The 17,703-nt window shown below is 37.8% G+C and overlaps 1 protein-coding gene across 2 annotated transcripts in view; it reads right to left on the reverse strand.

The window, feature by feature from the left end:
- The window catches only part of iqgap2 (IQ motif containing GTPase activating protein 2), a 32,993-nt gene extending 19,969 nt beyond the window's left edge, over nt 1–13,024 (reverse strand). For both annotated transcript variants that reach the window (XM_054610339.1, XM_054610338.1), the window contains exons 1-5: nt 12,674–13,024; nt 9,420–9,519; nt 3,687–3,843; nt 3,113–3,190; nt 1,413–1,489 (exon numbers count right to left, since the gene is read on the reverse strand). In XM_054610339.1, the coding sequence (XP_054466314.1) occupies nt 1,413–1,489; nt 3,113–3,190; nt 3,687–3,843; nt 9,420–9,519; nt 12,674–12,719 (458 nt within the window). In that variant the 5' untranslated portion in view covers nt 12,720–13,024. The remainder of the gene's footprint in view (nt 1–1,412; nt 1,490–3,112; nt 3,191–3,686; nt 3,844–9,419; nt 9,520–12,673) is intronic.
- Nucleotides 13,025–17,703: the final 4,679 nt, after the last annotated feature.

A 17,703-nucleotide genomic window follows, 5' to 3' on the forward strand; every position in this document is an offset into this window, starting at 1 on the left:
CTTTTAGACAACAAACTAATCCATCACTTTGTCATAATGTACTTGTAAACTATCCTCTTTCCCAATTATATTTTGTTCCCTATCAAATTTCCACCACACTGAATGTTCAGGAGCTTCCGCTGCTTTGCCTCCATGTGTTTGTACCCAGGGAAGCAGAGTATTCAGTGGGTCCTTGTGGGACGTAAGCTGGACCCGCAGGAAGGAAGAACACGTGAGTCCACAAGGAGGGAAGGAAACCAATTCTCTCAGGACCCGACCGAAACACTACAACAGAGAAAACAATCCAAGCAGCTGACATAACCACTCCCTAAAGCTGTGTTTGACTGGATGGGTCAGATAGATACAATTATTGACCCTTCAGTTCATTCAAAGTCAACTCACTAGAAAAAGCGAGGGCCTGAAGATGTAATTCTCCAGCCACCTAAGTTACATTTTACACAAAACCGAAACCATGACAAATAATTGACCCTTTGCAGTGAAGACTACAAGTAAAGAGTTGAGCACTGAAACACCACATTCAATTTACCGAAAGCCCTTGATAAAATGCAGTATAGATGTTTTACAAGCAGTGTGGTTAAGCTCATCAAAAGTGTTCAAAACAAACTCAAATAACTTAAAAAAGTAAAAGTAAATGGAGTAATTGAAAATGTAATTGGATAATTTAGGGATTGAAAGAATGTGAATGTGTAACATTGCAGCAACAGCTTCCTACATATAAATGCATGGTACTGAATAATATAGACTTGACCTACTTAAAAAGAAAAATCATAAAAAAGGTCTCTGTTTGACAAGAACCGTCTCTGCTTAACCGAAGTAGAAATAACATTTTCCAGTTCCTGTTTCATATCACTCACTAAGTACTGTTTCTGTTCTTGACATATAAATCAGAGGTTGAACCTAATGGGAACAAAAAGTGGTCATACCTGAACCCCACAGTGTAATGAAAACAGTCTATCATTTGTCCTCCTAAATACTGCTCAACCCTTAAACCAGTCAAAGTCAAACCAAAGTGTATGACAAAGTTAATAAATCCAAATTAGACAGTGAGCCAACCGGTCAGTGACAAAGAGTATGAGCAGTTTAAAAAACATATACAGACAAATGCCATGCGTGCTAGATCTAATCTGCCCATTAGCTCATAGTTTAATTCTAACTATCAGATACCAGCAGTTGGCGTTTTGTTCAATTATGACAAATAGCAGTTTAATCCACTGGTTTTCATTTCTTTCTTAGTAGGTGAAATCACACACGACATTCATGTGTGGCACCTTCAGGAAAAAAGCAACTGGGGACCTTGCCATTACATAAACGATCTGTAGAGCTGAGTGAGCAATTTTGGAATCAGAAGTGAGATAAGCATGACGACAGTAAAGTTAAAAATAACTATGTTTTTGAAATTATTTTATTCTTACCTTAGTGCGTGAATGCAGTATACCACCTTGGGCATGTTTTTGCGATCATAAACATCTGTTGTTTCAGGATAGAATATCTGAAAGCAAACACCATCATATATATGTTAGTCGCTCTTCATTTATCTGCTTCTAATACCCACAAAATGTTGTCTTCACATGATAACCTGTAGATGCATGAGAAGTAAAAAGGGCTGAACATAATAATCAGAACACCTGTAAAATATAATGCAATCCCAGGCAACGTCACTGCAATAAATGCTAACTTTGAGAAGCACATCCTTCTCAATACAACAGAGTTCTTCATGGTACGCATTAAGTTGTACAGGCTTTTTTTTGTATTTTTTCAAACAGCCATCTTACAGATCATTACTTAATGCCTAAAACTTGGCTAGCTTTTCCCAACAAATATGTCACATGTACAAATATCCAATATAAGGAGGCCCTGGTTTACAAACACTGAGCCCTCTTTTGCAATATAATGTTGTTGTTTTTTCTCCATCATGTCACTACCGAATAATGCTCTCAACATAATGATTTTGCTCAAAAACATGAATGTTGAAATAGAAAAGCTACAGACAGGGTTATATTATTGATAATTGAGAATTAAATTACTTTTGAAAGTATCCCAAAGGGAAGCACAGAGAAAAGTGGGTATCAATTTTACCTAATTCAAATTTCCAGGATACACCTCAGTGAAGTCTTTTGTGTCATCTCATAAAAGATGCAATGAGGTAACTACTGTTCTGAGACATCTGCCACACCCTCATTACAATTTCATCTATCAGGGTTTTCATTCTTTCAGATGCATGAAATGTGTGAGTCCAGTATGTGAATCATGTCAGAGATTTTCCAGTAAAACCTGAGCTTACCATACCTTTTGTAGTTGAAGAATTTTATCATGTAAATATAGGGTTGTCAAAAGGTGCTGAAGCGTTCTCGCAATTTAAATTAAATTTGTGTTAACTGATTAAATATTTGTGTGTTAACCTTTACTCTCTGCAGTTTTTTTTTTTACCTTAAATGACTAAAAGCCTTATTTGACAGTAGTCCTAGGATGGATTCTGCAGGTTGAAATTCATCCTGCAACTGAAAGACTATATCCTGTCCTAGTTTTCAATTCTACTGGATGAATGGATGGATACACTCTACTCTGTGTAAGTTCCAGTAAAGTTAAATGTAAGAATGAACACATGACAAAGTAAAGGAATGCCAATTCTGAAGTTTGTGTTGCAAAGCATCACTTGAACGTAATCTCCCTCTTAGCTTTTTGTTTGTTCATTCATTTGTAAGTTGGGCTTGTAGGACAGCTAATATACCGCTAACGTGGTTAAACAACACTATAGATAAACACGAACAAGTAAAGTCTTGGGCCCTTCCTAAAACACAACTCATGTCTTTCATGAGCACATATAACTGATTAGCATTCAAACATCACATGCTGTTGTGCTGATGAGGACTTTTGCATTAACATGACTCATGCCATTTTCTCAGTCCTTCAGCTTGTTTGAATCTCTCACAGAGATCCTCAAAGGATACGTTTTACCAAGCAAAGACTATAGAATATCAACAGTTTTATATCAGCTTTAATTCATCTACAAGTCAGAGACTCAAATGGGTCTGTGTACTGAACATGTTTGTATGCATGTTTGTAAAACAGAGAGGACATGTCTGCATTACCGATGACTGTGCATGCCCCTTACCTTGGGGAGACCTACTGACTCCATGGCTCTGAGCCACTGCACTGTGTTGTCGGTGTGTCTGAAGTGCAGCCCATTGCTCTGAAGATGAAAACAGGAGCACAGACAAGTTAATGTAACCATATGAGGTAGTGCAGAGAAATTGTTTAAAACATTACAACTGCAGTCTGAAAAACAATGACAAAAAGGTTGTAATGGCGTGCACAAATTTTGCTGGATTATAGAAAAGCAAGTTCATCAACAGATTAGCGGGTCTGATAACTAAAAACCTCGTGCTGATCCCTTAACTTATTTAGCATCTAGAAGTCTGATAATGTTTGTTTGCCACATGTCAAAGAGAAAAAAAACGAGCTCAAAGTCAGGCAAAGATCTAGCTCAGACACTTTTATAGTAGGCCCTGACAATCGCCTGCCTCTTTTATCCGTTTCCAGTGTGTTTAAAGCTGTCAGGAAGTGTCTGAAATATCCCAAAACAATCTTCATGCCTGGTATGATGTAAACTGGTGAAACATCACATAGTGCAACTATGACCTTACCTGAAAATAGCTGGCTATAAATGCAAAAGAATGGAGGTGTACCTTATAGCGGGCCTGATCTCTGTCGTAGATCCTTTTCACAGACACCATTTTGGGGGCAAAAAAGTTGGCTAGTTTGCCAAGGTAGACACCATTCCTCAGTCCCTCCTCCAGTTCTGTGGTAGGGGGTAAGTCCTCCTCTAGGCAGGCCTCCATCCACCTGAAAAATACACAAATATTGATCTCAGAGCAGGCAGGGGATTTTCTCTCTTGCAACCAAACTGATCTCAGTGGAAAACCCCTCTTGAGATGGTTGTTAGTAACAAACTTACTATCAAATGTCTAAAAACATGACTAATTACAGTCTAAGCAGGCAAGTTATTGGTATAAAGCTGGGAAGTGAATAACATTATCTCAAACTATCGCTAAACTAGCTGAGGTGAATAAAAAATAAAGATGAGACACTACTCTCAAGAAGTACAGTAAGAGCTCAACTCATCTGAGGTGGCTGGATAGACTTCCAGTTAAATTTCCGGATTCTCTGTAATACTAAGCAGCTTGCTATGGTTACATTCAGAGTATAAACAAACATCATTCCACTTTATTTACCCTGCCATCTGAGATGTACTACAGAGTGCGGTGCAAATTATGAGGTGGCTGAATGCCTGCATGTAGCAAGCAAGTACATATAGGCCTTTTCTACACCTGCTGCCCTTAGCAAAAACTAAAGACATTCTATGACAGATTAAGACTTTGATTGTCTTCGATCTGTAATATATACTGATGGTGGGGACAGTATACATATGATTTTATTTCAAAGTTAGTAAATATACCACCTCTAAATGAATTCCTACCAGATCAACTCAAATGTAGATACATTTTGTCCACTGCCTAAAAACAAAAATCAGTGAATTTGTAAAAGAGCAAATGTTTGTGTAAACTACAAGAAATGCATTTCAGCTTTAGCCTATAATACATAATAAATAAACGCTGAGCATCCAATTCAAAGTTTTTATTAAATTTAATTAATGTTATTAGGACAACACAGGCTACCCAATTCTAGACGTACAGTAGTTATTAAGTCAGTGCTGCTATAATTAACTTAAATGTTTTTAGTTAAAAAGGAGCAACACTGTGGCCCGTCGGTCAGTGAGAACTGGGCATTGTTACAGGCAACACCCACACTGAGCACAGCATGCTTTAGAAAGGGGGCTGTGGACAGGCTTACAGTTTGAGCTTTTGGGACCACGTAAAGGTCAAAGGTTAGGCTTACTTGTCAAGCAGACAATGTCAAGTTAAAGAGGTAAACAGTGAGCAAGATGTCTAATGCTACTTCAGCCTAAATTGATCACTTGTGAAGGTTTATGAGTTTTGCAACTGCAGGACAATAATGTGTTTTCATGAGAGTGATGAGAGATGTGGTAGAAGCTAACAATTGAATAGAGAATATTCTTTCAAACTGATGTTATTTTCCTTTAAAAGGTTTCAGAACAGTGTCTGCCAGACTATTCTCAGAGATATCAGGAATAATCCTTTCCAACGAGCTAGTGAATGATTCGTGAGCATGGTGAATCATCATGGTCTGAAAATATGTTACACATCATCTTACTGCCTGGAAGTGACTCTCGTTTACCACCATGGCTACACCTTTGTCCTTATAGTTCAACCCCTCCAAAAAACTAACTGTTTACATGTTAGGTTTTTTCCTTTTTGCTCATCATCATACCACTGAATTTATCCTTTATGAAGTGTATATTGCTAATTGGTTTTTTACTTCCTTATGCTTTGTTTATGGGTCTCATTCATACCAGCAGCTTCTAACTTTCTGTCTACAAACAATAAAGTGCTTCCTCCCACATGCATGGGCACAGGCACCTTGTTTTGGTTAATTAAGGCTGTGTGGGCGCTCAGAGGATCTAGTCTGCCAAAATATGTGTCAGCATCTGGTCAGCACATTAGAGGAAACACAAACGACGCACAAACCCAGTGGAGAGTGTATGTCGGGCACCTTGAGGAATAACGTATCCTCGTAACCAATTATGTCGACTGAAGCTGTAGATCATGCAAGAACAAACGTCTGCCATACTTCAGTGTTTTTGAGAACGTAAAGTACAGTACAGTAGTACGGTCACTGCATTTTCCCTGTAAAACCTTGTATCAAGCAGACGCTAAAGTTATATCAATAACAGTTAACCCTCAACACGCACATGGCATTGAATGTCAGAAAATGCTCATTTGGCACTGCATGACTATGAAGCAGATACAGACACACAAGCGCACATGCACATAGACATGTGGACACAACATAGCTTAGAGGCTAACGACCAGGGCAAAACAGTGATCCAGATCAAAATCGAGACACATTGTTGATTATTTTAACTTTCATATCGCCATAAAAGTGACAAATTAATGGAGAAGATCAAATGCAGACAATATTCAAGATAACAGACAGAGAAAAACATTTATTTGGCGGGAACATAGTCAGAGGAACATCCTGCATGGGTAACAGAGCTCTCCTTTTAAACTCCACTTCCTGTACTTAAAACAATGCCGGGAGAACTTGTCTCCTGAAGCAGGACAGGCTAGCACTCCTGTATACAACTCTCCAAAGCTGGCCTTCCTGTCATTGTCCAATCTGCAACTAACCGGGCAAACAAAACACAGCTTTCTGGACTCTTGGACTTAAATCTGTCCCACGTCAACACATTATTAGTGATCTACTCTCCTTTGCTCTCAGCTACAGTATTTCTGACTACATACTGGAGGACAAATTCACAAAAGAATGTTGTGGCTTTTTGCAGCCACTATATCTGCACAAGTAGGACAATAGGAAACTGTGTAATGCTCACAGTAGTTGCAAAGGTCTAAATGCGCCACAAACTGTGAAAATAGCCTCTCCGTGCTCTTGTGCTATTTGCACGTATTTATATTAAGTAATGTATAATATTTCATTGCAAAAACAGTCCAATTCACAAAGATCAGCACTAATAGCAGTTACAGTGAAAATATTATTGTCTTCAGTGAGTTGGTGGTAACTAAGGTGCATTTACAGCTTCTTTTACAGTTTTTTGAGGAATGTTTCTGCACCTTGTTGCTGTATTTCACATGAAGCTCACGGCCTGAAAATTTCTCTCTGACAACATTTATACTATGCCAAATGGATAATTGCAATCAGACGCAAAAAGGGCAAATTACACTGAGCTGCAAAACTCTATGGCGGTGTTTGCACTCTAATATCATTAGCGCAATACATTTAGTGACTCGGATAGCTGTTGCAAGTGATGCACAATTTATGGTGCCAACAGCGACCGCAGTCCATTCATTGTGAATTCGCCCCAGAGTGTCTCCTGAAGGCTTGCGTCACACTGGTCATGAGTTTGTCTTGTGTGGGATCTTGTGTGTGTGTAATGAGAGAAATTTAGCATATGGGGTATGGCAGGGTGTGTCTGAAAATTAGGATAATATCCTTGACTGGAAAAACACATGCTCTAGATATCCTGGGGTGGACCTGTATCAAAGCAAACCAAAAAGGTTTTCCATCCAAAAGAACTACAAATAAACCATCAAAGATTTACTCTCTGGTAAAGGTACAAAGTCTCATTCTAGAAACTACACTGTGCTGTGTGTGTGTGTTTTTTTTTTCTTTGTTTTTAGGTGTGACTATCAACTGACAACAACAGTAAAGAAGAACTTAGAACTCTACTAAGCGCATTTAAGGGGACTTTGAACAAAAAAGCATGTGGGCAATCTACTATGGTCTGGGCAAATACAATAGTTCATATGTGACATAAACCATCAGCAAATTAGCCAATAAAACCCTGGGGTTGACCTAGTGTCATTAAAAGGCACTAGATGCAAACAAACTGTATTTTAAAATAAAAATAAAAAAATGTTGGGGAGGATATTTTCATTGAAACTGCTTATGCTATCTGTCACTCCACCATAGTGCATTGGATAAAGGTTTCAGGTTTTAACAGGGAGCATTACAACCTTTTTGACGATGACTTAGAGTTATAAAGGGATGTAAAAGTAGCTGGAATTCATTTAGTTGATCAAGTAAAACAACAATCAATAATATTCACAAATTTCAGTTACAATTTTCAACGTTTTCGCTGCATATGCACTGTCCCTTTTGTACTTTTAGTGGCTTCAGACCAATTGCATGTTGCAGGAAGAGCATGTTTTTTTCTTCATACTTCTTGAAACACTAAAGAACATTTATTGGCCAGTTCTGGAGTTGCGGGTTAATTGAACAAACACATTTTTACAAGTGCTAAGAAAAATATAGGTGGATAATGAAACTATGTCTCTTGTAAGATCATAACCCAGGTGTACTATAAGAGTTACTTTTACATGGTTTGATGTTTCAGTCACTGCTGACTCCTGATACTAGAGAGTAAAAGCTAATCCCATGCTCTCTGTGGTTGACGGCTTCATTAGCAGCTGTCTTAATCCTAATCTAACTTGACAGTTTTCCCAGAATAGAGGTTCCATTCCACAATTGACAGGAGTGTAAAAGTCAGTAGCACTGGGATGCAATAACAGGAAGCAAGAAAGTGAAAGTGTGACTATGTGTGTATGTGAGAGTTTAATAGTGATTATTTTGAAGTTATCTGCGTAGTGATACGAAAATCACCTGTTCCTTAAACTCTCGCATTGGCGCTGAGCTAGCCTTCCACTACTTTCCAACTCACTAAAAAAAAAGAAGAATGTGTAAAAATCTAGGTGTGGCCCGATTTTGATGGATGACTGATGTCAATCTGCCCTTGAAGACCCTTATTATCCTGTCACATAAGCAGATAATGCAGGCTATTCTGTTTTTACTGAGTTAAAGTGCAAGTTCAGTTGCAATTCACAATAATCTGTCAGGAAATGCTAACGGAAATGAGGCTGCACACACTAATATAAAGAGTGTCCCAAGAAAAAGCATGATTGCTGAATCCCAACTATGCTACAGAATGCTACAGTAGGTTAAAACACCAATTACAGATCCTGAAAATTAATCTCAGACTGGGTAGGGTTGTCAAAAAAAAAAATCAGGGTGTTAAAAACAGGCATGATTACACTTCCTGTTCATTTCTGCTTGGATGGAAGAAGACAGGAAGTGGTTTAGTTTTAGCTCTGCTAAGACACCACATATGAAATAGTCTTCATCAGGTTTATGTTGTCTTTAGAATTAGTACTTTGTTGAAATCATTGCAAAATATTTGAAACAAAAAGTTTTTACTAAACCTACTGAGAAAATCATCAAGAAGCCTTCACATTTGTTTGTTATATTTGATTATTTCAGCGATCAGTGTAGTTTAAGACACAACGGAAAGAGAGACACTCTTTTCATTAAGTCAGCACCTCCCATGTCTTAATCAATGCTTACAGCTCTGTGTCATCATCTCACGTGCATGCCGCATGCTGCTTCTGCCTTTATCTATCATTACAGCTCCATGCTATGCTACTACAAAAATGATTCAATTACACACTGCTTTGTTCCCTTATCTACCATATTTCCTTCTCTTTCACTCCACCAGTTAATTTCTCAATCACTCCCTGCTGTTAATATTTAACGATGTTCATTAAACACAGAAACTTATAATACAGAACGGTTCTACAGTAAACAAACCTACTGCTTGAACCAAGAACACGCCCAATGTGATTCTTCTGAGCTCTGAGCGATTAAGTAAACACTACAGAGGAAAGTGGTTGCTTATAGTCAGCATGTGCCATTAAGCTCCTCTTATCTTCAAGGTTTTTTCCCTTCCTCCCTTCCCTCCTTTCGTGTCAGGCCTCCTCCCTTCTTACCGTTTGGCCTCCTCCAGGTGACAGAGGTACTCGTAGGCGATGTTCTGTCGTCTCCTCTCGTCCATCTCCTCCGCTGACAGCCTCTCATCATCCTGAATGGCTGGAAAAGAAAAAAATATATGATATTCAAAATATGTCATTTCTTTCATTATTCCACATACTAGTAGAGTGTTGTGCTTTCTTATCGGCCTTAATTACACAAGATTAGAGTGAAGTGGGCTGGGCAAAATTATAGTCATAATATTCATACCTTTATTTCATGATATTGATATATGTCACACTATGGCAAATTTACAAAATTACATAAATTAAAAAAATTACATAAATTAAATAAATAAATTTAGATAAATTAAATAAATACATAAATACATAAATACATAAATACAAAAATTACATAACCAATATTCTGCTGTCATTTCCTTTTATATGTGTAATAAATTTTTTTTTTAAAAAAGGGTAGTTTTTAATCAAAGCTTGAATTTGGACAACATAAACAGAATGTCGATTAGATTGAATTATAGCTCAGTATCTAGATCCATGTACCTGCATTAGTCATTCAAAAGTAAATTCAATTCATTTTCAATTTATTTAAATTCCATCAAATTATAACAAGTTCTCTCCAGAGACTTTTCATATATAGCAGTTTGGATCGTACTCTATAACTTATAGAGACCTTCTTCATTCTCTCATGAGCAACCATGTAAGCAAAGAATCTCCTTACCATAGAAATATTTCATTAAACTCACATTTTAAGTACAGAACTGAGGTACCTGAAAAAGTAAGTAATTTGTTTTCGTTGATGCTTTGTACCCGTTTCAAGGGAACCGTAGTGACCAGATGCAGGGACTGTACAGAAAGTGCATTTTCAAAGTATGTAAGCTTCGAAGACTGAGAGGTTCACTTTTGTTAAAGGGTGATTATTTCAACTGCTGGGATCTTGGCTGAACCCTGGAAACTGTACTACATCCCATTCCCAGATGAAACCTAGATTGAGTGAGATGAAATGACCATGTCAAAGGGGCCTTAGTGGGGTGCCTGACTGACAAGTGACTTCAGCTGAGAGTTGACCTTTACCTGCAGCTTAATGAGATCTCCTCCCCCCCCATCGCTCTAATCCAATCAAATCCCTTTATTTCTGGCTGAGTGAAGGGACAATCTCACACCCGGGGGCTCAGTTTAAGTTCGCCTTCTCCCACCGGACTAAGCACTTATTCCTGGTTTTGAGTACAGGCAACCGTATTAGGGTGTAGAACATCACGCAAGACAGAAATATACACATGCTATATGAGTCACAGTCAGTCTATCTTCTCCACGTGGGTTATGTAAACATTACTACCTCTAGCGATGCCAAGTCAAACTAGTTGATGGATTTGCCTAAAATATCTAATCCCAAAGAGGAGGGCAAAAAGTGTCATCAGCCTTTGTGGCACCTTTCTACCAAGGCCGGTTTAAAATGACTTCTTTCATGGAACTCAGCTGTTAATGAGTGAAACACATTTAAGTCAGATGTATCTGTAGTTCTTGCTTAATGCTGTAATGTCTTTGTAGCCTTTTATGCCTGTAAATTGTATATCTAATTTATTGAGTTTGGAACTGCAATGTGGAGTCCAAGACAATTTTCCCCAGAGGGACATTAAAGAAAACATTAATGTGAATTCTACTGAATCTAGCCTCTCCTGCAGCTAGCTTGAATCTGTAAACCTCTCAGGTACCCTCTGTTAAATACTGCCTTTTCATCAGCCATCTGCATTGACATACGTTCACTCATACATACATACATACATACATACATACATACATACATACATACATACATACATACATACATACATACATACACATATACATACACACACACACACACACGAAATGGAGTGTCCAGTCCCATGCCCTAACGCCTCATTAGCACTGTATCTGGTCATCCAACTATAGATCAGTTGCCCAGCTGTGCAGCTGCAACATGGATGCAAATGTGTATGAACACATGTCAGAAGTGGAACAGCGCCAGTGCAGCCATTACACATACCTCTACTGACTCACTCACACACTTCCTGGAAGTGCTCAGCGTTATATTTAACCCTCAAGATGGGTTTGTTGCCTTTTGTGTGTCACAGGATCACAGGACCTAAGTTGTGGTCTCCATGATTATGTGGGGGAACCACATATTCATGGGGAACCACAAATCAATACTGATTTTGTGGAGACTTTTGGGTTGGTCCATTGTATATGTCCCATAACAGCACTTGCAAGTAGTACACGTGCAGGGGATCCTTTTGGGCTTGTTTAACACAATGACAAGATTTATTGTCAAGGCCAACAAATATGTGTATTTATTGTCAAGTATTGTCTGTTGGTTAATAAGAATCAATAAAGGAATATAATAAGAATACCCAATCGTACAGCCTTTACCACAAACTGCGGAATATTTGTGCTAATTGTTTTAGAGACACATCTCTTTTGGATGCACAGTAGCTAAACATCTACCTAGACAGCATAAGACAGGGGGTCCTGTCTGCACAACAACACAGTTGATCTATGAAATGCAATGGTCCAAGTCACAGGCAAAAAGATTGCACTGATGCCACAATTGATTAGTGTTATCTCGCTCTCAAAGTTGCACTTTGCCCACAGATGTTAGTCAGTGATAAGATACAATTTTGTGTTTACTTGGTTAAGTATTCTGCACACTAAAGTTGTTTTTTTTATATCACCAAGCTGAGTTACATTCTTAACATACTCATGGACCCAGGTTAAGTCCCAGGTTAATGGTTAACCTATGAGAAAACGCCTCATGTGTAGACAGGCTGATATGCTAGTTAACGCCATTAAGGTTAAATAAATAGACAACAATCATTGTGGTACAGTTGGGGGCACTTTGAAAGAAAAATCCCAATTTCAAAAATGTCCTGAGTCTAGTTTTTGGGGGGTTTTTTTGGAGTTTGCAGCCTTCAAACCCAACACATAGGTTACCGCCTGGACCCTGAACGTACCAATGGTTTGACTTCAACCCTAATTCACTTAATAACCTGTTTCATGCAACATTTGATCTCTCCCGTTCTCCTCAGAGCACATTTTATATTTCTATCCTGCCATATTGTCACACATTGACACAACTCATGCAGGTGTCCTACTGAACCACCTGTTGCTCATCAAACATCTGTGAGAATACAACTTAAAGCAACTTCATCTGGCCTCACAACCCAGCAAACACAACAGTTACAGCTTTTGAGAGAGAGAGAATAAACCTTTCTTACTTCCATAGCGGGGCTTTTGTAGAGTTGCGGTTTCTTCATGGTGCATCTTGCGTCGTTTCCTCCACGGTTGGACTCGTCTGAACTGGAAATAAACCAACCAAGTTAACGTTACAGCAACCAGTCAGCAGTGTGCCGCGCCTCTCAGGATATATTGATATGAATATAAAAAAGAAAAACGGTGTAATGTCAGCCAGCCAACTGTGGGGGGTAAAAAAATGCCAAAAAAACTGTCTCAACAGTGTTCAAAAGTTTCATGAACAAGCCCCATGGTGCGCCTGTCTTTGGCTTGACTCCTGAACAAAGTGTTTGTGTTAACCTGCCCCCGCAAACCTTACTCTGAAATGAAATGATTGATGGGACAGGAGATGGACATTTAGCACCTTGCACCACCTGCTGGTCCAAAAAGGTGGCCCATACTGCATTCTCTGCATTTTACAATGGTAAATACCATCACAGCACTACATTACTGCACTGTAGCTGTGCTGTAACTTAATTCTCCTGTTATGTTTGTTCTGCTCAATGTAGGCTTATTGCCATCATATATTTTATTTTAGTCTGTAAACATCTCTTTAACATGTGTCTTTTTTTTTTTATACTTCCCCATAAAAACACAAACATGCAGCACAATTAACTTAGAACATGACCTGCACAGGACAGGAGCACACAAGTGACAAGCAAGCAGGACACAGCATTTGGCACCCCCTATCCATTATCCAGGTCCCTTACCACCCACCATTAATTAAAGTGTAGGCTACTTGACTGCCTTGCATATTCTTTTTGTTATGCTTATTCTGAGTAATAACATTTTGATCACAAACAGCAGCCAGTAAGAAAGCCATTCTGAAGATTTAAGTTTCATTTCAACAATTTGGGTTTTGGTATCCTAACCAATAGACATTTTGAGCTTCAGACATTTTATTTCCTTGATTCTGGTACATTATCATGTATCAATGTCTTTATTTGAGCAAAGGAAAACACAAATTTCAGGCAGTGGATGACAATTTTAAAATTGAAAATCATTTGGAAATATAATCCCAAGCATTCTGTTTTGCTTTTTAAATATTGATTTTATCACTGCTGAATCAACACACATGATTAACACATGATTTACTCTTCTCTTCTCTTTTGTGTCTTTTGTTTGAGGAAGCATATCTTTAGATGTGCATGTGACACATTTCAATGATTAATTGATTAATTTTGAGTGATTTATAACCCCAGGACTTTATATCTCATGTGGATGAGACAGGCTGTGTGTTCCAATACCCATACTACCATACTATTTAGTATACCAGAAACATGTTTAGTATGTCCCAATACACTCTATGTTAAATGCAGTATGCCAAAAATAGTCATAATGCATCCATTCGTTTTTTGCAGTATGCAAGCCACCAAGCTTTGCTGGCTAGTCTGACACACATCTGCGTTCCGAAATGAATTATTTTTCTTTTTACTTTTAGTACGAACTGCAGTTTTCTTTTTTTCAGTTACGGTAATAATATACCTAATAAAAACACCTAAATTCATCCACTAGATGGAAGCATTAGTTTGATATTTAGAATGGAGTACCCACAGGACACACTGCTGCATACAGTGTGCTTTTCTACTTACACTCAACTTCCTATACTAAGAACAGAAAAGAGATTGTCTGCCCCATTTTTAAACCTCTCTATCACGGTTTCAACAAAATCTTAATGTTATTTCCTTCATTAAGATAGGATTTATTGCACAGGTGTTTTATATTAGCGTTTTACATACACTTTTTATTATGAATGCAAAATGTTTTGTATGGCAATAAATTCATAGCTAAGTTTATTTCATATGTTAATCTTTTTATGTTTAGTATCCTACACACATTAAAATGCCCATGAACGGATGAAAATAAGCTACTTTAACAAAGAGAAATCATTGCAAATGCAAAATAAATGCAGTAATGTACGGAGAGTATGAGTATGGAGATATATTTTCTTCTGAAGTTTAAGGTAAGGGTTGTGAAATAAAAGCAAAGCATGATTTGCTAGAGAACGTAGCTTTTATTGTATATATGTTCAAAAGCAGCACAGTCCGCAATCCCTGCCTTTCCAGATATTATTCACAGGGCATCATTTGGCAAATAATTCTTCACATATTTTTACACATATGGACCTCTGAACATACAGCTCAGTCATCCTTTGACTGGCAGGCCCTTCACAATAATATACACAACTCTATTCTCCACATACATTTGATTATCTCCATAAAATGGATGAACAGAACTTACAAGAGTGATACATTCACATTTTTTCCTTAACAAAAATCTTAATATTGCCATCATTTTCTGCCAGATGAATTTACAGTAAGAACACAAAGTTGACCACAAAAGAACAGAAATTTTCTTACATACATGCAAGTTTGTGCACACACACACGCACACACACGCAGAGTAGCAGGTCAATAGGGGCTTAAAGCCAAGGACACACAGAGATGTACAACAGAGATACAGTAGATGGACTTATCGCTTGGACAAAGCAGGAGACACATGAGTCGATCAAGGAGCTTATAACCAGAAGTCCACCGATATCAGCTTTGATATGTACATTATTTACACTCATATACGCAGGCCCGCACACACATCTAGTACTGTCTCTTATACACACATATGCGCCCGCACACACACACATTAATACAGTACATATAAGCAATACCCCAAATACCTCAAACATAACTGGTAATGTAATCTCTCTCCAATATAACACAACAGCTAGATCTGCCATGTCTTAAGGTTTTTACTCGTCCCGAAACATATCAATCCTTCTAATATCAGAAGGCAGTAGCAGACGAAGCAAAGTGGCAAAGTCATCACTTTTGATATCAGTGCATTTAGAATCTGTTTTTTATACTTTTGTTTCAAAAATACTTAAATCATATGGTCAAAAATATCCTTTGTGCAATAGCAGCACACTTCATAATATTTTTCCAACTGATTTTACAAAATCTGAGTTGGGTACGCTAAAATGGATGCACATGTACAGTACCATTTTGGAAGCTTTCTTTTTTAGTTTTTGCCTTGAAAGAGCAGAACTACAGTGCAAGGGGAAACTACCTCTACACTGTGACACATATACCACAAATACAGAGAAAAGCAGGAGGACACAGGCTTTTAGCCACAAAAAAACACAATCCATGTGCACAAATGAAACAAGAGCAACTGAATTGTTCTGTTATATCTGAAAAATGTCCAAATCAATAATACCAACAATTTTAGAGGTATTTAGCACTTTGAAAATATCAAAGTGATGTTATGATTATTATCTTAAGCAGAGTGCAATGAGGTCCCAATGTTGAATAACAAGATACATAACTAGTACAAGGTGTAGGTCATGTTTTCAAGTGTGAGATTTTAGACAAAACTGTTGGTAAGTCACAAGAAATGACAGAGCTCAAATGCATCCTCCAGTTTTCTATTTGTTTCACAACTTGAAATGTAACAAATATAACTTGAGTTGAATTTTTCCCAGATGATTTAAAACACAAAGACAAAAAAAAGACAAAACATTTCCCTAGGAGACATTTTCATAATGGCACCAATACGCCCTCAAAAAATAGGTGCCTGTTATTTATTTGTTATTACTTTAAAGTTATGCTCGATTAGAATTATTAACAATGTTATTATGATTCATTGTAATTTATTGGGGAAAAGGAGGCTTATCTCACCAAAATAAAAGACAAAAAATAGGTATATCTGACAAAAGATACTATATTAAGATACTGGCCACATTATTTCACATCTATACTCCACACGCAAAAAAGGGCATGAATATTTCATATATTTACTTCCTATTCAGTTTCTGTCTGTTTCTTATGACCTTTGGACACCACATGACTATGGGCTGACTGCTCCACTTAACGAGAGGCACATATAAAAAAGGCCATTCAGTATTTTTAAAAGGAAGCAGCATGACATGTCACTATCAACGCCACTGCCACAAGGAAGTTTCAACACAAAGCTAAATCAGAAGGAGAGCTCATCAGAGAGCCTTTACACAATAATACAACACATGGATTGAGACCTGGATTAACAACATTTGGATAAAATGAATAAGTTATCATTCCAACTTCAACAATAACACAAAGCAATATGCAGAAAATAATAAGCAACCTCAGAATCAACGTACCATACAATTACTGGTACAAGAAAATACAGTTATTTAAAATGTCATTTTGGTAATGCAAAGGGCTTGGCATTATACGTGAATTATCTATGTTGAAAAGGTTGAAGATGTCTGAACAAACTGCATGTCAAGCAAAATATAGCATTGTGTCCAGTATGGTGCAAGTCTCGAAAATAAGTGTAGGTAGACGTGAGTACCAGTCTATTTCAAGGCATGTATTTGCACATTAAGTTTATCTATGTGTGATTGTTTAGGTGTTGATATTTATGTTTCCTTTCTGCAAACTGTCTTCAACATGTCCTGTGTACGCGAGTCTTTTGGGTAAGCCAGCTGTCATGCAGCTGTGTCGTATGTCCTCTCTGTCTGATCATCTATTCCCTACGTTATTACGCAGAAGGTTGGCTGAGCTCATTACAGCTTGTTTTTCACTTTTCTCACCATCTGGCTTGTCTTAATAAGACTGTATCAAAATGAAAAGCCTAGAGCTTTAACTATGCAGTGACTCCACTCAAAGTTATGGCTGCAGTTGGAAAGGGCAACCAGTCACTGAACAAAACTCTACTAAAACCTCAATACCAAAACATGTGCAAACTCTCAGCTCTGTCATGTGAGATTTCCAGACAGTACATTCACAAAAAGGCTGAGCTTATTATTGAATAACGAGGAATCTAATGATTTGGATTTGCATGATACATTTAAAACACACTGTGTGAGAAAGGTGGGTTACTATCCAGCTTTACCTAAGGTACATTAGCGAAATGTGATTATGATATGTGTGAACCAAGCCATTTGCACTCCTTGCTCAACTCTCCCTAGGTTTCCTCTCAAGTTCACCCAGGTTTTATCCAGGTTTTATCCCAGATGATGAATGCCGAGCTGGTG

This window comes from Anoplopoma fimbria, chromosome 13 (assembly GCF_027596085.1).
Source record: "Anoplopoma fimbria isolate UVic2021 breed Golden Eagle Sablefish chromosome 13, Afim_UVic_2022, whole genome shotgun sequence".
Taxonomy (NCBI): domain Eukaryota; kingdom Metazoa; phylum Chordata; class Actinopteri; order Perciformes; family Anoplopomatidae; genus Anoplopoma; species Anoplopoma fimbria.